Source organism: Ictalurus furcatus, chromosome 8 (assembly GCF_023375685.1).
Source record: "Ictalurus furcatus strain D&B chromosome 8, Billie_1.0, whole genome shotgun sequence".
Taxonomy (NCBI): Eukaryota; Metazoa; Chordata; class Actinopteri; order Siluriformes; family Ictaluridae; genus Ictalurus; species Ictalurus furcatus.
This window is the reverse complement of record NC_071262.1, coordinates 1747802-1772806: the sequence shown is the minus strand read 5'-3', so window position 1 is coordinate 1772806 and position 25005 is coordinate 1747802. Positions and strand designations below refer to the sequence as shown.

The following is a 25005-nucleotide window of genomic DNA, read 5'->3' as shown; positions in this document are numbered from 1 at the left end:
TTTCCCATTTCCAAGAAATGTCAAACTGAATTGAATAAAATTGGACAATGATTAGAATGCGCTGTTTTACTAGCTGACCCCGCAAGTGTCGCAGTTACGGTGACGTTCTGGCATCTCAATGATGGTCTGCACAAGCTCAGTGGAGCAAGAGCTTTGGTAGCATTGGTAGTTCTGTTGGATCTTGGTCCATCGTGTCTGCAAAATGTACAAGTCTTCACTGATCACAAAGCTTCATTTGATCATTTTATCATGGAGCTCCATTTGGAGTGTCTTCATCCCTGGCCCCGTTTGATGCTCGCGCCTCCTCCTGAACTGTTTCTCACATGCTGGTTGTTTTACGATTGGCTTTACTAAACTGGAGAAGACTTACCGGCTCCTTCTCTACTTCCAGGAAAAAAAGCTTTGTTCTGAGACCTTAAATCTGAGGTTCTGGCTTGCTTCTTGGTTTCTGACAAACAGGAGCATTCAAGGTCCAGATGTTTGTACTGTAATTGGAGTTCTCCCGTTGAGGATTTTCGAGGTCTGATTTACAGTGCCGTGTAGGAGCCGGTCTTCTTCGGAAGATCTCGAATTCGACATCTCGGACAAAGCCGCGCAGAGATGTTTGAGGTGGCGTTCCTGGAAAAAACAAAACCAAAAAAACAAGACACGTCAACATAAAGAGGACAGAGAGAATGTCAGCTTTGTTCCCAAGAGACAAAATGAACTTGTTGGAACATAAGGTCAGTCATCATTCCATGGTAAGATGATGAGAGGAGATCGATTGCATGTTTCCCATTAACGCCCAATCAAAAAGCGCTTTAAATCCCGTCTAAAATTGCCAAACAGAATACCGGGTCAGAGAACGTTCTGTTTCACCTTCTAGAAAATGGCAGACGCTCGAAGGCACCATTGGAGTTCATTAAGTTGAAGGACTGCATTCCTTTTTACTTAGACGCATATCTCTTTAATCCATTGTAACGTCGATGGCTTTTTGATCTTCTCTTTCTATTTAGCATGTAGGCACCGGAACGCACTATAAATACAGGTGCCTCGTTATTCTCTACATTTTATTACACACCTACACGTTATGTTTTCATGCATGGAGTATTACAAAATTAATAACGCTTTATCTGTGATTATGTAAAAACAGACTCGCTCTCACCCAAACACACACACACCTACACACACACACACACACACTCCACCCAGAGGAAGACGGGAAATGAGCAGGCTTCCTGCGTTTCACCCTCAGCATAGCGGTGCTGGGCCGAGTCGGACTTGCCCATGCTGGGACAATGTGAGAAAGTTATAACGTGACCCTGTGCTCCGTACACAACACGCTCAAAAAAAAAATCTCTCACGTGATATGATACAATAGTGAAAATGAACACTGGAATCTAATGCTGCGTAAGTAAAAAAAAAAAAAAAAGTCTCATAATCAGACCACTGCAGACATGAAAAATAAATAAATAAATAAATAAATCCGTTTCACTTAGGGCTGCATCTGTTTCGTGCTCCAAATGTTCCTGTCTAGGTTCGGATTTAAACCTGCAGCGGGCATGGCCTAAACTTGGTTCTGTTAACCAAAATATATATATTTTTAAAAGCGTAGTAGCCTAACTGAATCCACCGTGACACTGACCAGGCCGTTACTAAGGATGAATGAACGTCTGCTGTAAATCACTGAGCTCTCCAAGGATTAGCTTCATACCTAGATTCACGTTTAGGTTAACGAATGTCATTCTTTCTTCCAGAAGCTTCACATGTTCACATTCATATCTTCATAAGTCGACATTTTAAAACTTACTTTTTTACACTTGCATTTGATTGCTGATTTCTACTTTTATTATTATTATTATTATTATTATTATTATTATTGTTGTTGTTTTATTATTCTTATCATTTTTATTTTTTCTGTGTACTTCTTATTTTGTATACAGCGCTATGAGACGCTTCTTTTATAGGCGCTCTATAAAATAAAGTTTATTATTATTATTATTATTATTATTATTATTATGTCTTTCTAAAAGAAAAATAATAGTGTACATCCTATTTGGATCTTTGTTTGGATGAGTTTAAAGCACATTTCCTGTTCATTCCAGATAAAATATTCATATTGGAGTTACATCCTTAGTGTTGATGCTGATGTCTCATCATATTTATATCAAGTTCCATGCTGTTATTTTCATTTCGGAACCGTGTGTGTGTGTGTGTGTGTGTGTGTGTTCATGCTGCTATGGGACTGTTGGTGTTGGTCTGTCTCACTCATGATACACATGTGCCCTCGGGGTTTGGGGGTGGATTTATGGAACTATCTTCCAGTTGACTTCTACAGAGGATCATTTGTGTCCTGGGGCCAGAAAAAGAAAGAAGCAGCTCCTTTTCAGGAGACATGAAAGGTTTCATTCTATCTCAGACGTCCATATCCCTGCTACCGTTCCTACACAGCTTTTATCACTAAGCATTCCCGTGCTTGTATTTCTCTCTTGACGTGACGAAGGGGCCTGAAGGAGGCCGTTCTCTTTTTGTCCTCTTTTCTCGGGTTTATAAATCAGCGCGGGTGACGTGGTTTCTGTGGGGAATTGTTTGATTATCACTCTGTACGACGGCGTATCCGATCATGTAACGGGTACACTATGACCAGTCCCATGTCTAATTAACAAGGATTAACGAGTGCTGAGCACTTGAGTCCCTGAGAGGAGGCGACTTTATGTAGTCGAAGTCTTTATCTCCTGATCATAATGATACGATGAAGTATATCGTGTCAGAAATGCAAAAGGTCTTCGGTTAATGTTTCCCGTATGAGATGTGCTCCTGTGAACAGTGTGTGTGTGTGTGTGTGTGTGTGTGTGCTTGATAGGTAATCGGTATCTTATAGAGCTACAGTTATTCCTTCCCTTAAAGACACGTTTGGACTCCGCTCTTCACGAGACTCGGTACACACAGGCCGGATTTAATGAGTGTTCACCGGTGCACATTTTATGCTAACACAATAATGTGCACGACCACGTTTGTTCATTCAGGCTTTGGTGAGTACCACTTGGCTTGCAGACTCATCATGCTCACTGTTGTCCATGGAGATAATCCCGCCGTTCTCTTGGCACTAGTCCTGCCCACTCTTACTCTGAGGTACTCCACCGCACATCCATGACTACCAACTCTATGACAACAAGCATCCTAGTGACCAGCCCTCTTAGTCCTCTCCCGCAAGCCGGGCCAGGTCCACTTTCTCGGCCAATCACAGACAAAGAGTGCGATGTAGGGGCGATGACATGAAGCATGGTGTAACCAAATGAATGAAGGATTTATTTATTTATTTATTTATTAAACAAGTTTGTTTGTTAATGAATGTACAGTAAAAAAAAAAAAATATGCCACAACTGCTTTGAATGCTTACTTTTAAGTCCTAGCTATAAGATATAAAGAGGATAATTTAGCTATAAATTGAGGTATTCGAGCATAAAGTATGTTGTGTTGTGCTTCAGTCTTAGGTTGCCCTCTTGTGTCTGTAAGTGGGTATTACAATCATGATACAATGATTATATCAGGATACACTTATAATGAGTCTTTATCGGTCACATAAACATTACAGTACAGTAATCTGTGCAGATCCAAGCATGTTAGGAAGTTGGGGTCAGAACGCAGAGTCAGCCATGGTACGGCGCTCCTGGAGCGGAGAGGGTTAAGGGCCTTGCTCAAGGGCCCAACTTTGGCAGCTTGGAAATTCTGGGGCTCGATCAGTAACCCAGCGCCTTAACCGTTAAGCCAGCACCGCCCCTGATACACTTATACACACACTATACGCATTGATTGTTCATATTTTGATTTGACATATCAGCAAGGACTTGATACGGACATGACATGTCCTCTAGAGTGTCCTCATTTGAACGGATCTAGTTGATCTTATGATAAAACGTTTTTGTTTTTTCTCCCTCATGTCTTACCTTCTATAGATTCGGCCGCAGCGATAGTGTATTTGACGACCCCGAGTAAGTCATTCTAATACCAAGTCATTTATCACGCGCTTGTGAGTGGTGTATCTGTCTGCATTCACGCATATGAAGCCTCGTGCTTGCATGCGCTTGGGTCCGCTCAATAAAAGCAGCATAAACGCAACTTGCTAACAGTACAGGTGTCGTGAAGACGCTGTACTGCGTTCCGAATGCTTCAGCGAGGCCACATTTCTTCATATAGGTACAGTTCATTTGTTTACTGTTATAGTATTTAACACCGTGGCCAGGCTGATGACCAAAAACGGTCTCGATTGACGGCTACCAAAAATCAGATTTAACCCGGCATAGAATTCAGGCTTAAAGGTGCCGTTAGTATTTCTGTTTAAGGGATCATTTCTAGGTTGTTTACAGAAGCCTGAAACGAGCCCAATTTGTCACGTTATAATACTGTGAATCAATAATAATGTTAATATTATTATAATGATTTTTATAATAATTATTATCGTGCGATCAGGAACACTTAACCTTTTCAAACCGCACCTTTTAAGTGATCAATCTTTCTCAAAACTTTTATTAGCACGTAAAAATGAATCATTTTGTAATCCTTTTAGATATGAAAATCACATCATTTTTTTTTTTTTTCTTTTTTTTTTGTTTTGTTTTTGCTTTCTGCATGGCTTTCGCTCAGAAGATTAATCAGCACTGGTGCTCAGGATCACTTTCGCTGTTCGAGTTCTCTTGCAACGTGGCGTCAGGGTCCGAGTACCCGACACCGTTCTCATCCACGAGACCGGTCATTATGGTCGTCACGCTGTTTTCATGGTTTCATAGAATAATATCTGAAATATTTTTCTTAGCAGGCCCGTCGAGGCACTGTGCCACGTTCATAAACACTCCGCTCTTTCTCCGTATGATTCCCTTTGGTTGGAAGAGTCTCGCTCTTTTTTTTTTTTTTTTTTTCCCCTCACTAATCTCCTCCCTAACATCTGACTCCAGCTTGAATGACTTAACAGCGATCTATATTACTCACGCAGTTTACCGGCGCTCCATTTGAATGTATCTTCATGGCATCGGGCTGCATGACCTAAATGGGATGCACCGTGATCTTGCTCATGCTTATCTACGACCTGATTGCTCAGGACGGAATACGCAAACTCGATCGGACGAATCTTGTTCTAACTCCTTGTTGTTTTCGTTTATAGGAGCATGAGTATGATCGACGTGAGGACCGACGATGACGGCCTGCTGCCGCCTCACAGTCAGGTCCGACACGAGCTGATGCACGGCCAGTATACCAGGATGAAGGAGGAGGATAGCCAGTGGCAAGATGTGAGCGTTTGAGCGTAAAATCACGAGCGACCTAACCGAGGCTTTGTCGTTCATGAGCATCTAAAAGAAACCGTAATAACTGACTAGCAAACATCCAGCCAGGAAACTCATCAAATTCTGCAGGATTTGTTCGCGAGCGCTTTATCTTGGAGGAGATAACGACCTAATACCATCCAGTTAGGGCTTGCAGAAAGAAAAAGAAATGTTAAATACATGAATACTACTACAAAGAGTAATAAACGTGGTTTTTTTGATAATAAACGGTGTGAACGTATTTGTGACCCGTGTCTTGCGTGTGCGTTTTAGGACCTGGCGCGGTGGAAGAGTCGCAGGAGAAGTGTCTCTCAAGACCTGATAAAGAAAGAGGAAGAGAGGAAGACGATGGAAAGACTGCTGAGCCGAGACGAAGGCTCGCAGAGGCGGAAAAGTTTCAAGACCTACCGAGAGATCGTGGAAGACAAGTACACCTTTTTCTTTTGCGTGTTGTTTACTGATCCCTCGTCAGGCGTTATAGTGATTATAATGAGGGTTGGAGGGACATGTTTGGTTCATAAATGTTAAATTATAAATGTTTCAACTCCAGATTGGTGAAAGAGTTTCCCACATTCTGCTCTTGAGGATGGTCCCACATACAGTAGATACCCTAAAGATTTACACTTCCCCCAAAACATTTTGAGTCCGGTTCTTCTCAAGGTTTCTTCCTCGTATCGTCTCGGGGAGGTTTTTTTTTCTTCTTCTTCTTCTTCTTGCGACGGTCACGTCTGGATTTCTCCGTATGGATCTAATAGCTTGTACTGGTGTGGGGATTATAGATAGAATTTTTGTTTCCGTAGGATCTTATTCCAGTCTTCTTTTTGTCTGTCTGTGTATAAGGGAGCGTCGTGAGCGGGAACTCCATGAGGCTTACCTGAAAGCTCGAACCCCAGAGGAGGCAGCTGCTGTACTACAGCGCTACGCCCTGCGCTTCACTATCAGCGAAGCTGTGCTGGAGCGCCTCAAGTTACCCCGCGTTCTGGAGCGCAGTATCTCTGCTGACCCCACGCGTTCCTCATCTTTGTCCAACGACCCTGTTTTCTCTTCTTCTTCTTCTTCTTCTCCCTCCTCGTCCTCCAATCCACTGCAGTACCTGCGTCAGCAGTCCCTGCCCGCACAAAAGTTCACCACCACCGTGCAGGCCCGGGTGACGGGATACGGGGCGGAGGATGTGGCAGTGGGGAGGGAAGGAGGAGGTTCAGGGGCAGCTTGTTCAAGCAGGAGCATCCCATTGCTCAGTGCCAAACCCTACAGCCATGACAGAGCAGCCAAGGTACGGTTAGAAAGGTTTGCAAAAACCAAATTGCTGGGAAACCAGAGAGAAAGAGGCAAATGACATGTTTGAGAGAGTAAATAAATTACTAAATAAATAATAATAATAATAATAATAATAATAATAATAAATAAAAATATAGCTGCAAGCAGCAATTACGGGGCCAAGCACCTCAAAAGCAAAGTAGGAGCTAAGCAAGAATCAGAGCATCACCGATAGTTTTTCATATCTCGTGAGCACTAGGTGGCGCTGTTCCCAGACCGGGCAGGTACGGAGGCATAGCCTCAAGTCCATTTTAGTGTGCTCATTGTCAAATTTGTTTGCACGTTATTTGAGAACCTTTTGACTAATCGATTTGAATCCGATATCTTTTTGTCGGCATGGTCTGAAGATGATCTGATTCGACTTTCGTGAAAATCGGACAAACGATCTAGGACGAGTTTGAAAACGTAGGTTTTTCAGAAAATTCCAAACGCAAAATGAACTTCATGACGCAAAATGAAGTCGTAGGCCGCATTAGAATTTTGTGTCTAGCCCTTACGGTTGAGAAGTTATTAGCATAAACATGGGTGCACATTTGAGCTGTCAGTGGTGCTAGAGGGTATGAGATGGCAGCTCCAAATTTGCTATGGTAACAGTTCAGACTGTCTCCTATCTGTGTGCCAAATTTCATAACTTTCCTATGTATGGTTCTATGGGCTGCCATGGACTCGAGCGGATGAAGAAGAATAAGAACCCTGACAATTACAATAGGTGCCTATGCACCTGTCGTGCTTGGCCCCCAATAATAATAATAATAATAATAATAATAATAATAATAATCGCTTAATCTAATACAAAAGAATTGTTTATGTATATTATCATTTTTATTATTATCATTATTATTATTATTATTATTTGCAGCAGGAAATGAAAGCAGTGTTTAAGGAGTGAAGTGGACTGTTAAAGTTAAAGCGCCCCTATTGTGCTTTTGCGGATATTTACCTTTCATGTAGCGTGTTAAAGAGCTGTTTGTGAATGTAAAAAAAAAAGTCTGCAAAGTTTCAAAAAATCGTAGCGCACAACACACAGAGTTATCGTCTCGCAAAAGAAGGAACCGATTCTGAACCGCTGAAACGAGCCGTCAGTAATTCCAGACTTACTTCCTGTACTAACCTACATAGATTTGTAACAAAAAAAAACCCCGCCTCTGGTCTTCATCGGAACAACGTGTACTCAAACGCTACATCCTGAAAAGGATAGGTTCCTGGCTAAAGGACGCTGTTTTCTGCGCTGCTAAAGCAAAACCACCTTGCACGGACTCCCAGAGGACGAGGACGTAAAGCGTCGGTGGTTAGAATTCGTTTTAAAAACGACGCCACAGCAGTTCAACTCCGACCTCCGTTCGTGTTCCCGTCATTTCACCGACGACTGCTTCTCAAATCTAGCTGAAGTCGACGCGGGATTTGCGAAACGATTACTCGTTAAAGACGGCGCCGTTCCCACTTTATTTGGACCACTTTGCGCCTCTGGATCACAGCCTGTAAGTATGATAAATTATGTATGTATTTATTTTCTACCAAGTGTCCCAACTGCGTAGTTTTGTGTTGTATACATGTACAGCCAGTGCACAGCTGTAGGCCTCTGCTCACGTTTTCGCCAAACTACATACAAACGCAGCGCTGTTCTCGTCGTGCTTGCGATGGTGGTTCGGGTCGATCTTCCGATGCGTCGGGCTCAAATCGGTAAGGTAAAACCGACCACATTGTTACCGAGCTGAAATTCCGATATGGTCATTTGCGCTTTCTTTCCCACACGCACTGTAAGCGGTTGACCAATCACAACAGACGGGGACATCTGACCAATCAGAGCAGAGGAGGCTCTCTGAGAGGAGAAGTTTAGATCCTTGAGCTCGAGTTTGAGACACTGTGAGAACAGAGGTGACGCTACAATGTAAATTCTGAGAAAATTCAAGTGTTTTTCGACCTTGGATGCATGTAAGCCTATTGTATGAGAGCTCTAAAACAAAATTAGGCACTTGTATATAGCATAATAGGGGCGCTTTAAGATGTTTTTGACCAGGTGCGAAAGGAAGCGGAGAGTACTGCTGAAAATAAGCAAGCTAGCGTCGCCCTCTGGTGGACGGCATGTGTAGTGTATAGTGTGGGAGCTGGTTGAATAGCTGGCAGTGTTCAGCGTTGTGTGCGTGTCTGTGTGCAAGCGTGTAGGCTCTCACTGTGTGAAGTGGCTCCACTAGGACAAAACGGCTCGCATAGATCAGCCCTAGTGAAATACCCCATTCAGCACTGATGATGTCTACAGTTACAACCTACACACACAGGACAGTAATTCATTTGGACACATTCCTCTCTCCTAAGCACTTTGACTGGATAATACGTTCGACTTGAACTTGGTGAATGTTTACATGGACATATTTCTCTCTGTTTACTTGGGTTTTAATGTTTTTTTTTTTTTCTGAAAAGTCTGTTTCTCTCTCTCTCTCTCTCTCTCACTTTATCTTTTTCAGCAGGATGAAATGGAGCGAGTTAATGGGGAAACGGACAACGACCACAATGCTGGAGACGAGCGAGAATGGAGGATTGAGACAGAAAGAGAAGATGGGGATCAAAGAGAACACACAGGAGATTCTTCTCCTTTGCTGTTTTATCCGTCTCCTTCCCAGAACGTTGACTCAGACAGTACAGAAATAGAAGTGTCAGACTCTCTGTCCTCAGACAAACAAGCAATCTCACACACACTGACACACACTCCGGAGTTAGACGCAGCAGACTTCGTGTCAGTAGAGGGGCGTAGCGTGGTGCCAGGACCTGAGAGACAGGAGGAAGAAGACACGCAGAAAGAAGGAGCACTTAGTCAACCCACCTCCTTACCCACGGTCTGTACACACCTTTAGACTTTTGTTGTTGTTGTTTTTAGCGTCTTTACTGTTTCCAGGCTCTGAGCCTGGGATTTCTGGCGTTCTGCGGCCTGTTCCAATTTGCTGCTGTGCCTTGGATAAGTATTATTCACCCCCCCCCCCCCCCCCAACAGCCCATAATATTGAAATCGATATAGACGGCAAGCTTATTTACAAGTAAGGCGCATAAACGTTCCAGCCAGTTGCCATCAGAAGTCACATAATTAGTTGAATTGAGTTGACGTGTGCATCTGAAGTGTCAAGTGATCTCGTTATAAATACACCTGTTCCTGGAGTTTGTTAAAGAATCATGAAGTGTGATTCAAGGAGCATTTAAAAACAAGTCCGGTTCCCAGGTCTGTGTAAACTAATTACATATAACCCAGTTAAAATCCATTTCATTTCCCGATTGTAGCAGCACAAAATATGGAACATTTCGGGGGGGTGAATACTTTAGAGCACTGTGTATTAGAGGTCGACCGATCGCGGATTTTACCGATAACTAAGTCGGGCGGTACCTTCCTGCCGAAAACTGATTAGTCAACCGATAGTTTTTAAAATTGATACTGAATGAAAACACAACACTCAAAGTAAAATAGTGCAGAATATTTATAAACAAAGTAAAAAAATAAACAACTGTGGTACTAACTGTACCATGAACATGCGCTGTGCTTTCTTTAAATGAAATAAATATGTCAATGATAATATATTTTAACGAGCCAAAAAGTAGCACTCGGGATAATAAATAAAAACAGAGATGTCGAAAATGAATCAGAAACACTTCAAATAACAGGACAAAATTTGTCAGCAATACTTTTTATTTCGCCTCTAGAGGCCGCTCTCGTACCGCATAACCACAGCACAACCGGATTTTTGCTGACAGCTATCGGCTGTCCCGATTAATCAGGAAACCGATCGATCGGTCGACCTCTACTGTAAGATACTAAATACTGAATGGAATACTGAATGTCTGGCCTTGTTTAATGTTATTTTTAGCAGACACAGCCTGAAGAAGAGGCAGTTCCACAGTCCAGGAGTATACCTCCTACCCAAAAACAAAAAGAGTACCAAACAGAAGGTCTGTTACTATGAAAATATTCTAGTCCAGGTTCTGGCTGCAGTGTTTTGTTGTTGTTGTTGTTGTTTTTGTTTTTTTCTTATTTTTTTTTCTTTCCCATTTGCTTTTCATGTATAGAGAATGAGAAGTGTCCTGAAGATCATCCAGTGGAGAGTTCTGACCCTGACTCGGTCCGTCAGACCGAACAAGACACACGTGCCTCATCTCACATAAACGTTACTGATAACCAGGTTTGCACCTAAATAACAAATTCAACATTTCTAATGAGTTATAAACCATTATTACAGTCTCTATGGTCTAATGTAGAGGTATTTGCGCTGTGGAAGAGTTGCGAAGGGTCGTAGGTAAGGGGTGAGATGTCAAAAATGTCAAAACTAAATCAAGCCTGCCAACCTTCCGGCATTTAGTTTACGAGATCCGCGTTTTGCCGTCACGGTATGCTGACGACGTACCCCAAAATATGCCAAAAGAGCTGTCTTTTTGTTCCTGATAAAAAAAAAACAAAAAAAAAAAAGCATAGTACGTCTTTATAAGCTCGGTTTATTAAGATCCCAAGTAACCAGTACAAATGTGCGTGTGCAGATAAGTTGATAAGTTGTGCACGCAGTTAGTGGGAGTCTTGTGGGTGATTTACAAAGACGACTCGGGTAAATGACATGCAGAGTAGTGGGTGGAACAGTAGTGGGAAGAAACAATATAAAAATGAGGTTATTGTGTGTGCTAATTATTCTCAAGAGCTGCGGGAAGTTTGCATCTAAAAAGAGACTCCCAGAAGAGTGAAACTTAAACTCCAGTATAACCCTGATTAAAGGCAGTGAGACATGTTGAAAAAAAAAATATATATATATAATTTTTTTTTTTAATATGTACACATATATTTAAAAACAACAATGCACTGCATAATTAATTTGAAATAGCTTATAGTTGTATTACTGTACCTCCTGTTTCAGTGCTTAACTTTCACTGAATTTCACTGAAAATGTATATTATGCTGCCTCAGACACACACAGCTGACGGTCAGTTACACGTCTAAACTCGATCCGGCTCGAAGTTGCTATACCGCACCAAACGACTCCGATTCTTCATTGGATTCTTTTTGATTATGGCTGCTCTGTGTGTGACTAACAGCATTACAGAATCAATATAGAAATGCTGGGACATTTTCGCTGAATGCGTCAACGAATCTTGTTCTTATTTAAAATAGAATAAAATAAAATAAGATGTGAGTCGGCTCACAATGTCGACTCAAACTCATTCACAAGTGACTCGTTACTATACCGCACTACTTATACTTATACTGTACTATATAATAATATGTAGTAAAAAATATTTATTTTTTAAAAACGTTTTCAATTGCTTCTTCTTCTTGTTATTATAGTTCATTGTTTTTACTGTTATTGCATAATTATCAAAAGTGATAATTTAATAAAGGCCATATTGACCCTTAACAGCCTGCACTTCACCTAATAGACCTGTAGGTGGCGCTTGGAGTTCATTTAATTAACTGTGATAGCTTCATCAAACGGTAAATCAGTAAGTAAGAGTAGCTTGAACACTACTTATCATTCATACGACTTACACAAATGCAGATGTGCCTGTCCTTTCGGACTGGAAAGAACGATAACGATACTCGTCGTCTTTTTTCTTTAGCCATTTCACCTTTGTTTAAAAAAATAGAAACAGACCGTGGCTGCTACGTAGTTTTCGACCGATTTATGAATTAGACCCGGGAAATTACCACTCCATTCCACGTGACCGTTCCTCTCCACAATGTCCAGTGAAATTTGAGCTTGTTGTGCCACATCACGACTGGTCGGTGCATACGTGACAAACGTGCATCGATTAGGAATTATGTAATATTTTTAAATATGCAGGTTTTTAATTGAATTGACTTTGTGACGCTTTTTATTTATTTATGTCCCGCCGTCGAGCCATAAGCCATCATTGGAAGAGCCGTACACGGCTCACGAGCCGTAGGTTCGCGACCCCCCTGGCATAAGTAGTACAGTCTTAAAATAGTCCTTTATATACAGTAATTTCTTATGTAATGTGCTTCACGTTCCAGGTCAGTAAACCAGTTCCGGAACCCTCAGAGAGAACTGCAAACCCGCCAGCCCCATCCAGTCTAGATCGTCCTACGCCCAAATTTATCACCGGACTCCCCATAACAGGTGAATCAGTGCATTTGACTCCATGGTGTATCCCCTTCTATTGTTTGCACCTGTTTAGAGGTTGAGCAGTGGCTCATACTGTCCATCCTCTCCTTTCTCTCTGACTCCGGCTCGTTGTGTAGAGCTGGCCGACAGTGCCCAGCTCGCAACGTTGTCCAGTAACCCTAAGTTACGCTGGGACTTCTTCACTTCACCAGGTAAAACGATTGGCTACGCTTTGCCCCGCCCCATGACGTGGCGTTTTAATCGCTAGGCTTTCCATCGGCTTAAAAAAAAAACACCGTACGTCCTGTCTCTCTAACCGCACTCTGACTATTTGTTGGTTTTTACGCTGTGTTGTGTGATGTCTACGTGTTGAGTGAGACACAGTTTGGTGTTCCCGAAACATTTCCTCTGGATCTGAAGTGGAGGTGGGCTACTCTTATAGGAAAATAATTACTGGTTAAAATAATCACCAACTCACTGCATGTTCTAAAGTGTTTTATTCCTCTTATACCACTGCAGCTTTCCCGTGATTATTTATTAAAGAATGATTCAATTCAGAACTTCTGCTGGATTCAAGTCTGCTCAGGTTTTAACGCTATAATAATAATAATAATAATAATAATAGATGATTTTCAAATCATTTTATTTGACTGTTGAGGGATAATTGTTATTATCTTCTCAGACTTTCTCCAGCAAGGTAAAGTAAAATTCAGATTTCTGAAGCAAATCAGAAATGCTTCTATTTATATATTTATTTGTTTGTTTGTTTGTTTATTTATTTATTTTCATCGTTTGGTGCGTGCCCTTTCTCGACGACAGACATTCGGCAGGTCAGCGGAGGGCCTTCGCCAAACTGTAGACCCCGTGCTGACGGACAGTACCCGACTTACACCCGGCTGCGTCGTTGCTATAGCGACCGATGTGGATGTGCGACTACAAATGCGACTACAGTCCACATAAAATGGGTTGCATTTGCTCCCTTTTAATTAGCAAATTAAAAGCGGATTCAGGAAATAGATCCCATCTGTCACGCTGTGTGAATATCTTTCTTACTTCTTCACACGTTATACCTCTGTATTCCCTGTGTGTTCGTCCGGATCAGCCTTTATCGGTTCATTTTTATTTCCTCTGCTTATATGAATCGCATCTTTTAAGCCTTTTGTCTCATTTTCTTCTTCTTCTGCAGAACCTGTCGAGAAACACGACGGAAATGTAAGTGACATAACCGTATCCATCTCTGCTCTTTCCTCATTCTGGACGACTTTTCTTGCGGTTTCTCCTCTGGTATCGAAGTTCATGTTATATAAAGGAAGTTGTAATTTACCAGCATAGAGGAATGCTTAAGCGTCTGATAGAAACAGAAGTTAGAGATAAACAATAGAGTTATTTAATAAATGAACTGACGGGAAAACGGATTTTCACTTCCTGTGTAGTACAGTTTCAATTTCACACTTATTCACCAGAAGAGAATATAGCAGGGTCTGTCTAAACTGTCATTTCCCTTTACATGCTTTCTTTCCTTTTGTAGAGTAGGGACCCTCTTGGCTTGGGAGTAGTTTTAGACCAACTCTGTCTGTCCCCTCATTCCTTCCCGTTCCGTTTGGTGTGTGTGTGTGTGTGTGTGTGTGTGCATGTGTGTGGACCCGAATACGTGTGGACGTGAACGTGGTACGGTCAGGTCGCTCCTACGGTTTTGAATCTGGTGCAGCGGGGTGAGCGCTTTTCGTGGGATCCCGAGGAAGAGCGCAAACGGCAGGAAAGGTGGCAGCAAGAGCAGGAACGCATGCTTCAGGTACAACAGCGTTGCTAACCAGAGCTCCCGCTTCAGCCAGACGCATGCTGGAGCTCTGAAGGCAAGCAGGCTGCGGAAAAGCAACAGCAGCATTCGCTAACGCATGCTTTGCACCCCGAGCCTCCTAATTAAATAGTGCTTAAAATAGACCCGGAAGCTTTGTCCCGTCTTTACTTCTTGTACTGTTGAATTCCACTTAACGCTGTTTTAAAACTCCAAGCGGTCTACTGGTAAAACGCACACGTGCATGCATGCCCCGACTTTGACTCCGCTATTGCCTGCATCAGTCATGACGTATGTACGCAGCATTCCGCTTTATCCTTAGATCCAGTGTTAAACCCTTTGGAAGCCTTTGTAAATCCCGAGCGCCACACTTTGAAAAAAGATGGTATAATTTCAGCCTTGAGAACCTGAGGCATGTTTCAGTCCCTTAAGCACGGTGACATTCACTGCCACTGCACCTAGAGCAGGGTTTCTGAACTCAGCACTGTTCTGTGGACGTTTCAAGGATTTGGGTTAGGTGGGGACATTTTGGGGAAATTGTGCAGAAGAGTGGACCTTAAGGACAGGAGCTAAGTGTCAGAAATCCTGATCTAAACCCCGCATGTTGCCCGGGTCCCTTTGTTTAAGATAAGAAGCTTGAGTGTGTGTGTGTGTGTGTGTGTGTGTGTGTGTGTGTGTGTGTGTGTGTGTCTATGCACCATGTACAGCTGATTACACAACATTTAAACGCACGATCAGATTTGTACAGCGGTTCCGTCCGAGAAGAATCTCTGCTGTATTTTGCGATGCTTGATTTAGCTTTGTAAGTAAACGAGACCTTTTAGCTGTACTCGTGTTCGACGCACGTGAATCGAAGAGGGGTTTCGACCGAAGGTGCGTCGCGACGACTTGACGTGACGTGACGTGACGTGACGTGACGCGTCTCATCCCCAGATCTGCGGTACGTTTTGAAAAATTGCACGCTCCTGCGAATATCCTGCAGAGTTTGCTTGATTTTGTGTTCGTTTCTGTGTTCCTGGAGGAACTGCTTCGTATAACGTTACGCTCGTACGGTCTAAAGGACAGAAGAAATACCCTCGTTACTGAAAGCTCGTATTAAAGCACGCGCGTTCCGAGCTCTCTTTTACCCAGCCACGCTGTCTCCAGACTCATTTCCTTCGCCTTTCCAAACATCTTTTCTCTAATAATAATAATAATAATAATAATAATAACATTGCAACTATTAAACAGATGGTTTGTTACTGTTTACTCGCGTGACCCCGTTATCCTTTTGCACGAGCCCAGATCACACCGGCCGATGACTGATGAGGATTTTCATCGTAAAACCCGATACGGGGAGCGTATATCTTATCGCGCGGTCCGTTCTAGAATCCGGCGGCGATTTTATTGGGATCATTTCGTACAGTGTGACGAGTAATAATACTAAAACAATGTCGTGATTCACAACCAGTTGTTTTCTGCTCGTAGATGAGACTGGAATTCAGTGCGGTTTTAATCGTAAAAATCGTCTCGGAGTGACGTGTACGGTCGATACTGGTCGCGGCGTGTTGCGTACGGACCGAACGAATGATCCGTAAAATCGTCTGTGCGTTTTTAAAATGTTGCTGCTCGACTGAGTTTGGCTTCCCTCGGGCCACCGCGTCTCTGTCTGTCTAGGAATACTCTTCCTTTGGTAATCTTTCATGATAACCATAGCATCTTGTTTGAGCAGGACAGCAACAGACAAACACGAGGATTATTCAGTAATTATGTGGCGATGTGAAGACGTTGGGGAAAGCGAAGCCTTTTTATTCCCTGAGATGTCCAATCGTTCCTTTTGCGTTTGTCTGTTTGGAGCAGTTGAAGTACCAGCGTGAGCAGCAGAGGCTGAAGCAGGAATGGGAGAGAGCCCAGAAGGAAGTGGAGGAGGAAGAGAGAAGATACCACGAAGAGGTAACTCCGTCCGCTCTGTAATGGCCGTGTTCGGAGTAGGTGCTTTTACGTCTGTGACTCGAGTAGCTACAACAGCCGTGTCGGTATTTTTCAGTACTGTATGTAAACCTGTGTTATGTGAAATAGCTCATTCAGGGCAGGACTAAATAATAAAACATTTCTAAAAAACAAAGCGCAGTTTTTAGTATCCTTCTTATTATTGCTTCCTTCGGAACATTTTGCAGATTCTGCATGGCGGTATGTAAACGTACGAGCTCAACGGTAACGAGAGACTATTTCAAATGCCATGAACATGACTGAGAAGACGGCGTCGTTCGTCATTTTAATCCGTGATAAATTCAGCGCTCCAGATAAACGAGGTTTCAGATTACACAGTAACGCAGTAATTCAGAAAGCAGTGATTTTAATAAATGAGTGGGGAGATTTATGTATTTAATATTGACCTTGAAAGGCTTTCCATAGTTTATTTGAGTGTATTTACAGCCCAGAAGGGGAATTTCAGCATGATACCCATTGTAGTTACATCAAACTGTCAGACGGTGGTGCTGCACATTAAACCTTTCTCTACAGATTACACCTTTTTTTTTTTTTTTTTTTTTTTTTTTTTTATATTCAGCAGAACTTTTTCTATCAGTTATGATTGTGTGTGTCTTCGTTGACCTCTTAAAGGAACGTAGGATTCTTGAGGAAACAGCGGCTCCTCTGACGCCCAACTCTCCCCTGGCGTCTTCTCCCTGCTTTAAGGAATCTTCTCACACACAGAACAGCATCGTTCGTGACTGGGAACGCGAGCAAGTGCGGTTGGAGAAACAGATGGTGAGGAAAGATGAGGACATTTTATATATATATATATATATATATATATATATATATATATATATATATATATATATATATATATATACACACATGGGTAAATTGGATGATTGGGGGATGCATGTGTGGAAAGGTGCATGGGGTCGGGAGGATGGACATATTACATAATGTATGGGCAATGAATTATGGGATGCCTAGAAGGACGAATAGGAAGGTGAAGGGATGGATACCTGAGATGACCCATGAGTTTCGTGCGTGAATACTAAAACATACTCGGTATTTTTCCGTTTAGATGGAAACGTTGGAGAATGCGAGGAAAATGGAAAATGGGAGGAAGGAAGCAACAAGGACAAAGGAAGAGCACTCTCAGACATCGGAGCGGTCAGTCATGCTAAACAGACGTCGATCTGAACCTACATTAGATCTGTTGGTATGTTTCTCCCTCCTCATTTGCTTGTGGTCTTGTATTACCGCAGTCCTCAAAAGCCAAGCTGTGACCAGATACAGGCCCAGCCTAACGGACAGCGAGGAGGAGGCGCAGAGGGGCCGAACCAGGTCCCTAAACAACCGCACACCAGTCAGGGTAAGTCCAGCAATCTTTTGACGCTTCCTTTAACTTCCCAATAGTTTGCACTCGCTACCTTTTTCTCTAGAAACATCTGAAGAAAGCGGGCACGCTGATGTGTGTATTTGAGAGTATGGAAGAGGTGTGAAAGCAGCCAAAACCATAGCATAGTGAAATGTTCTGAAGTACTATGCTTTTAGGAAATGATACTGGGAATAATTGGTCAAATTACACAGGTAGGAATGTCACTGTCTCAACATACGGATACTGATATACATGCACTGGTTATTTTATTAGGAACACCAGATTAATACCGGGTGAGACCACCTTCACTCTCAGATCAGCCTCATTTCTTTATGGCATGGATTGCACAAGGTGTTGGAAACATTCCTTCAAGATTCTGGTCCATGTTGACATGATCGCATGACGTAATTAGCTGCAGATTCGTATGCTACAAATCTCCTGTTCTAGCACGTCCCAAAAGTGCTCTACTCCATTCAGATCTGGAAGCTACTGAAGAACTTTGAGCTCAATGTCATGTCCGTGGAACCAGTTTGAGAGGACATAATGAAACATTATGGTATAACGTTACTGGTATAATTCGGAATGCGTTGTTCAAGCAATGATCTCGAGCCCGAACCGTGACACTACCACCACCATGTTTCACAGACGTGATAAGGTTCTTATGCTGGAATGCGGTGTTTTTCCTTTCTCCAAACATAACGCTTCTCGTTTAAACCAAAAATTCCTCTCTCATCAGCCAGGCGTTTCCGTCCACAGAACTGCCACGGAAATTATGTCTTTTTGTTTTGTTTGTTTGTTTTTTTCCCACACTGTTCCATGTGAACTCTACTGTGTGTGTGTGTGTGTGTGTGTGTGTGTGTGTGAAAGTCTCCGGAGATCAGCAGTTTCTGAAATACTCAATACAACCATGACACAGTCACAGATCATCTGTTTCCTCATTCGTGTGTGCACGATTGTACGCCTTGCGCTACTGCCACATGACCAGGATAATTGCACGAACGAGCAGGTGTACAGGTGTTCCTAATAAATTAGCCAACTGGTGTATATATTTATCATAGCAAAGTATCTGATTTCAAAAGAAAGATACTTGGAAAATGTGTACAAAGTGAACCCGATCAGATGCCGAAATACTGTTTCGGTTTATACAAGTTGTGACTATTGAAGCAGTACCATTTTGTCAACACTAGAGGGCAGTGAGCACGAATATTATCTCAGCATGTCTTTATGCACTGGTATAATTCAAGGTTGCAAGTTCTGGAGGATTAGAGGCCATTATATCTTGGTGGAGTCCCTGTGCAAAATCATTTAGTATGTGTGTTTAGGGGGGGGAATCGCCAAGCTGAATTATTCCATATTTAAATGTGCTGGACGTCATTGAATTATTATGTAAGGGATGCATATTATAGTGTATGTATTATAAATGGTGCATGACTCTGTTTGGTATAGATGCCTCATGGAGCAGTAAGCAGCATCAGCAGCGGCCATCATCAGATCCCTGGCAAAAGCCTGCTTCCCAGGACACTAACAGAAATATCCAGCCAGCACCTGGTAGTCGTAGAAGGTGTGTGTGTGTGTGTGTGTGTGTGTGTGTGTGTGTGTGTGTTTGTGTGTGTGTGTTTGAGTGTGGTTAAATGCGCAAAGAATTTAGGTTTATGTTTGTGTCTTTTAAATGTTTGCACCCACGTAAAACGTGTGCACCCGCTATATCGTGTGTATTGCTGCCATCTCCACTGAAGATTCCATTTTCATGGCTAAAGCTGCGTGGAAATGAGTGTGAACGAGAGTGTGGCTTCTGCTCCTCAGGTCCGGCTCCATAGAAAACGCTGGTGCAAAGTCATCACAGTCCATCTCACACACAGACACACAACAACCTCCATCGCCAAACAGGTACATGGGCGCGCGCTCTCTTTGTCTCTTTGTCATGCTTTCTCTGTTCTCAACCACAAGGGGGCAGACTTTCTCAAGGTTTAACGTTCTTTCTCCAACCACACCCATGGCTTCTTTTTTTTTTTTTTTTTTTTTGACTGTGCAGCTATGTATCTATTGCAGCCACTGCAGATGTCTGTGATGTGTTAATGTTTAACATGAAATATGGTGTGTGTGTGTGTGTGTAGATCTGTGAGTGGGAAGAAGCTGTGCTCAAGTTGTGGTCATCCACTGGGTAAAGGAGCAGCCATGATTATTGAGACGCTCAGCCTTTACTTCCACATCCAGTGCTTTAAGGTCTGTATACTGCCCTGTGTGTGTGTGTGTGTGTGTGAGTGTGTGTGTGTGTGTGTGTGTGTGTGTGTGTGTACCTTTTAAATGTATGACTGTTCTTCCTTTTCAGTATATATTATGTTCACTAAGCACTTTTGTTTAGTCACTGTCTCTCTTCCCCTCCCACACACACACACACACACACACACACACATATGTTTTAGTGTGGGGTTTGTAAGGGACAGCTAGGTGACACCTCCACAGGAACCGACGTAAGGATCAGGAACGGTCTGCTCAACTGTCATCAGTGCTACATCCGCTCTCGTTGTGAGTCGCCTTTACACACACACACACACACACACACACACGCACGTATATGTACCCATTCTCCCTAATTTGTGTCTTGACAGTACTATCATCACTTAATCTATGCAGTTCCAGTTATTCAAAATGATGCTGCAGTATATGTTCTGGATTAATGATTCTTTTTTTTTTTTTTTTTTTGCATGTTTGCATGGAAATATAACCGAAAATGATCTCTATCATATTACGCATTCTCTTTTTCAGCTGCCGGTCAGCCCACCAACTTGTGAGGAGGCAAATATGATTTGCGAACACCTAAACAACCCATCACAGCTCCTACCGATCGCCCAGTGCTTGGCCTGGTCACGTCTCCACCATCATCGAGACCAGTGCAATATTTCCGAGTCAAGGCTAATTTGCGATTTTCCATATCTCCCGATACGTGTGTTAAAAGCCTGGTTCTTTTTTTTCTTCTTCTTCTTCTTCTTCTTCTTTTCTTCCAAGGTTGAAATAATCAATGTCTACCCAGCTGATCTGTAAAGTTCTGCAAATGGCAGACCTTTTTAGAAAACAGATGGGTTTTAAACTGACGTAGACGATTCCATTCAAGTCACGCTAAAACCAGCACGCTACAGTCCGCTACAGTCTGCTGGTGGAACTATGAGATGGCTATAGCCATTTTTGTATGTTTAAAAAAAACAAAACAAACACACAAACCCCAATGTATTTGAATCCTTTACCCATCACTATGTGAAAATACAGTGTATATACTGTACCATTAAAATCTCCTGAGGTTGCGATGTTTATCTTGATTATGCAGGATTTACTTGGTCCAGTGGCGTAAGAGCATCTAATCTGTACTAATTGGGTGCCAATTTCCAGACGATACCATGAAGTGTTTGTGGAAATACGCAAAAAGAACACCAACGTTAGCACACTGTTATTATTATTATTATTATTATTATTATTATTTTTATCATTTCGTGTCAGTAAAAATGCGAGTTTAGAGCTGGTTTATCTAATCTGAATCGTGCTCCACCTCTGCCACTGCTCCTCCTTCATCATCTAGCACGGTCTTCATAATGGCGGGAAGCCGACCGTAATCATGGCTGGGAAGCAGACCGTAATCGTGGCTGCACCTGATCGATAGACATCCATTTCCCCCCTTTGCATTTCCTGGGCTGAAGGGGAAGAATGTCCTCATGTACCAAGTTAAGCATTCTTAGTTTGGACTGATTAAGTGATGAAGAAAAGAAAAAAAAGAAAAAAACAATTACATCTATATTAAAGTCATTTTAAGATGGTTTTTGGTTTATTCGCGGAGGGAATGTTAATGCATTGAAACAATGTGCCTTAGAATGAATGATTGCACAAAACGCAGCTTGAGATATAAAATCCAAAGACTTTGGTCTTTAGTTAGGGCCAAATAACATTTTTTTGGCCACAGAGAAAGAAAAATTAAGGGGGGGAGTGGGGGGGATTTGGGAAATCTGTTTTTATGATCTCTGCACGCATCCTTCGATGTGTATTTTTCATTTACACACTCCAGAACCCTGTTTTCTCAGAAATAAAGGTACCAAGCTGTACTTTTCCTTGTCGCTGGGGCGGTACCATCAAGTACAGCTTTTGTACCTTTAGTCTTACTTAATAAAAATAAATAGAAGGAACATCATTCGATCATATCCCAGGTAAAAGGAAACGTACTAAAGGTACAAAAGATGTACTCGTGATGGTACCACCCCAGTGACAAGGCAAGGAAAAAGTACAGATTGGTACCTTTTTAATTCTAAGAGTGTACTTTAGACTTTGTGTATGTTTACCTAAATCTGGCTTTGGGTGATCCATATATGAGTTAATGAAAAACCGCTTGAGGGTCTCATGTTTCTGCACACAAATAGCAATACCAGTGCTTATGTTTATTTTAGAAACGGTTTATAATCTGCCTAGAAACCACTCCACTAGCCATGCTTAAACACAGTCTAACCAATAGCTTTTCTTTTTTTTTATTCACAGTATGTATACCTGAACATAAGGGCAGAAAGCTCAAAAGCGTTTAATCAATGTTCACCTTTCAAGAATTTTGATCACTGGACATGTAATATTCTCTCATCATTTCTTGTATAGTCAGTGTCCTGCGCTTTGGGTCGGGTCGCTTAGCTATTATTCATAACAGGCGTATAGACTACATGCAGAGCGGATGCAGTTTGATATGGTCTACAGGATGAATGACCTACCTTGGAAGTGATATCAAATCTAAGGTATATTTATTGTGATCTTCAAAAATGTACACTATCCGGATATAGATTACTTTGTCGTTCCAATGCGATGGCTTTACAGTATACTCTATGTTTATAAATAAAACCCATGAAAAAGATGATCTGATTCTGGGTCCGTTTGTTCAGCAGGTTTTGGACAGAAGCTATCGAAATACGTCTGATGTTTTTAAAAACATCGAATGGGAAAACGATCCACTACATATACGATCCAGCTGTTCAATGAGAGTATTTTTGTTGGAATCAGAAAATTAACATTAACATTAACTAGCTGACGATCTGACGTGTTGTTGTTGTTGTTGTTGTTGTTTTTACACATTTTGCATTATGTGAAGTTTAAATGTTGCTTTAATGGACCGCGTAAATGCCGGCCGGCTGCTGTCCACGGTCCTGAAACTGACTGCATTGATATTGACTTTCTAAAATCTGCTGTGAATCATACAATCATCTATCACTTATAAATCCTTTGAATCTTTTTCTTTTGTTGTAATATTTAAACGCCAATTTTGCCACTTGAAGACATGTGAAGACTTAATACAACACGAATGAACGTAAAGATCAGTTCCATTCAAGCGAAAGATGTTCTCCAAGCATACACGCAAAGCATTTGAACTCGTTCACATGTGAAATATTTCCCATTATGAAGGTGTATATATAATGTCTAAAATGACCGAAGAGGAAGCAGGACCAGTGTGGTTTCATAATTATTATTGTTTTTATCATCAACAACCATGTCAATGGTACACCTGAAAAACTATTTGCACATGTAGAAATATTTCCTTCTTAAATATAAGCATCCATTACCTACATATAAATAATTCTCAAATCCCGGACAAAACGTCTTACATAATGCTCACAAAATAGGTCAAATTATTAGAAAATTGAACGAAATAGACAACATGCAAAAATAAAAAAATAATAATAATAAAGAAATAAATACAATGCGTTGCATCCATTCCTTTTTTTTCTGAAATGAATTTGCCAGTGGTAACTTTGTAAAACATTTAAAAAAAGGACTGAACTACGAGGGGCGATATGGTGTCTATGTTTATCTAGGACGATATTATACGTATTAACACTATACAATCTGAGCCACAAAAACACAGCCGTAGAAAGACACACAAAACGTTTAAGTATTCCTGTCAACAGTGAAATATGTACGTTTGTGCCATTTTAAGTTATAATTTGCCGTAGATTCATAGATATTTAGATGAGTGTGTGTATGTGTGTATGTGTGTGTGTGTGTGTGTGTGTGTGGTTGTTTTTTTTTTTTTTTTTTTTTTTAGAACCCCTGGCTCTAATGCTTTTGTAACTTCATATGTAGAAATATATAACAGAGCCAGTAATTTGTGTGTACAGACATATTATAATTTACGGTACATGAATGCGTAAAAGTCGGTGTAAACAAACAGCCATGACGTCATGTCGCACCGAGTCCGTGATGAAATACTTCTTAGGCAGTCTATCAGTTATTTATATCTATAAATGGTATCGACGATCACAGCTATTCAACTAGAACCAAATAAAAAATAAAAATAAAAATAAAAAAAAAAGGGACGCAAGATGTCAAACCAAATCGATGATTATAGCTTGGGCTAACGTAAGGTCTGTAGGATATAATCATCCAGCTCGCTGTGTAAACGAATGGCTATCGAAAAAGTCAGATGATGGAGACCAACACTGGGTCTCCTCATTTTATGGTCGTTGTTGTTGTTGTTGTTGTTGTTTTGTTTTTGTTTTTGTTTTTATCTCAACAGTGAGCAGAGAAAATGGTCTCTCTAGTCATTTTGGCATTCCTCCTCTGATGAGTCAATGATCAGTCCGTTTTATTTCTCTTCTCCATTTCTTTGTCTTTCCCCCCCTCTCTCTCTCTCTCTTCCTCTACTCGGACGACCGTTTTCGTTCAGAACATGCTGGTCTTTACTAAAGCGGCTTTGGCTCCGTTCTGTCTTTGTAAAGATGACAGCACGCTGGCGAACGGTCCCCCGAGAGAGTCCGGAATGGAGGTTATGGTGCCCGGGGCGGATGGCCAGCCCTGACTGGGCGCTGTGCCACCCATACCACCCACAGTCGTCTTGGCCTGCTCGACTGGCCCGTTTCCGCTCGCGCTGACCTGGGACCCGCCAGTAGGGCTCGGACCACCACAGGTGGATGCAGGGTTCGGGTTGGGTCCGGGTCCTCCTGTGCTGTCAGGGTCGGTGGCTTTCGCCTCTTTGCTGTCCTCCTCGCGAGGGTCTGATTTCTTGCCTGAGCCGTTCTTGGCTGCGGCGGCGGCGGCTGCGGCCGCTCGCTCCTGCTTACGGAACTTGGCGCGTCTGTTTTGGAACCACACCTGCGGGAAACCAGACATGCTTAACAACTCAGACTGATAAAGACCACATCTAAATCTATACATAGG

At 42.0% G+C, this 25005-nt stretch overlaps 2 protein-coding genes across 8 annotated transcripts in view; one reads left to right on the top strand and one right to left on the bottom strand.

Moving 5' to 3' along the window:
- Positions 1–22711, top strand: part of limch1b (LIM and calponin homology domains 1b) — a 74662-nt gene extending 51951 nt beyond the window's left edge. The window contains exons 9-28 of one of the 7 annotated variants that reach the window (XM_053630258.1): positions 3936–3971; positions 5138–5264; positions 5571–5725; positions 6138–6570; positions 9077–9445; positions 10466–10544; positions 10662–10774; positions 12610–12715; positions 12838–12912; positions 13887–13912; positions 14379–14492; positions 16335–16427; positions 17097–17243; positions 17536–17624; positions 17720–17826; positions 19279–19393; positions 19636–19719; positions 19947–20055; positions 20256–20358; positions 20599–22711. In XM_053630258.1, coding sequence (XP_053486233.1) covers positions 3936–3971; positions 5138–5264; positions 5571–5725; positions 6138–6570; positions 9077–9445; positions 10466–10544; positions 10662–10774; positions 12610–12715; positions 12838–12912; positions 13887–13912; positions 14379–14492; positions 16335–16427; positions 17097–17243; positions 17536–17624; positions 17720–17826; positions 19279–19393; positions 19636–19719; positions 19947–20055; positions 20256–20358; positions 20599–20624 — 2506 coding nt within the window. In that variant the 3' untranslated portion in view covers positions 20625–22711. Of the gene's footprint in view, positions 1–3935; positions 3972–5137; positions 5265–5570; positions 5726–6137; positions 6571–9076; positions 9446–10462; positions 10545–10661; positions 10775–12609; positions 12716–12837; positions 12913–13886; positions 13913–14378; positions 14493–16334; positions 16428–17096; positions 17244–17535; positions 17625–17719; positions 17827–19278; positions 19394–19635; positions 19720–19946; positions 20056–20255; positions 20359–20598 lie in introns of all 7 variants that reach the window. The other 6 variants (XM_053630257.1, XM_053630256.1, XM_053630259.1 and 3 more) reach the window with 6 other exon arrangements.
- A 1799-nt stretch (positions 22712–24510) lies between these two features.
- The window catches only part of phox2bb (paired like homeobox 2Bb), a 2091-nt gene continuing 1596 nt past the window's right edge, over positions 24511–25005 (bottom strand). The window contains exon 3 of the mRNA XM_053630264.1: positions 24511–24943. Within this exon, the coding sequence (XP_053486239.1) occupies positions 24511–24943 (433 nt within the window). The remainder of the gene's footprint in view (positions 24944–25005) is intronic.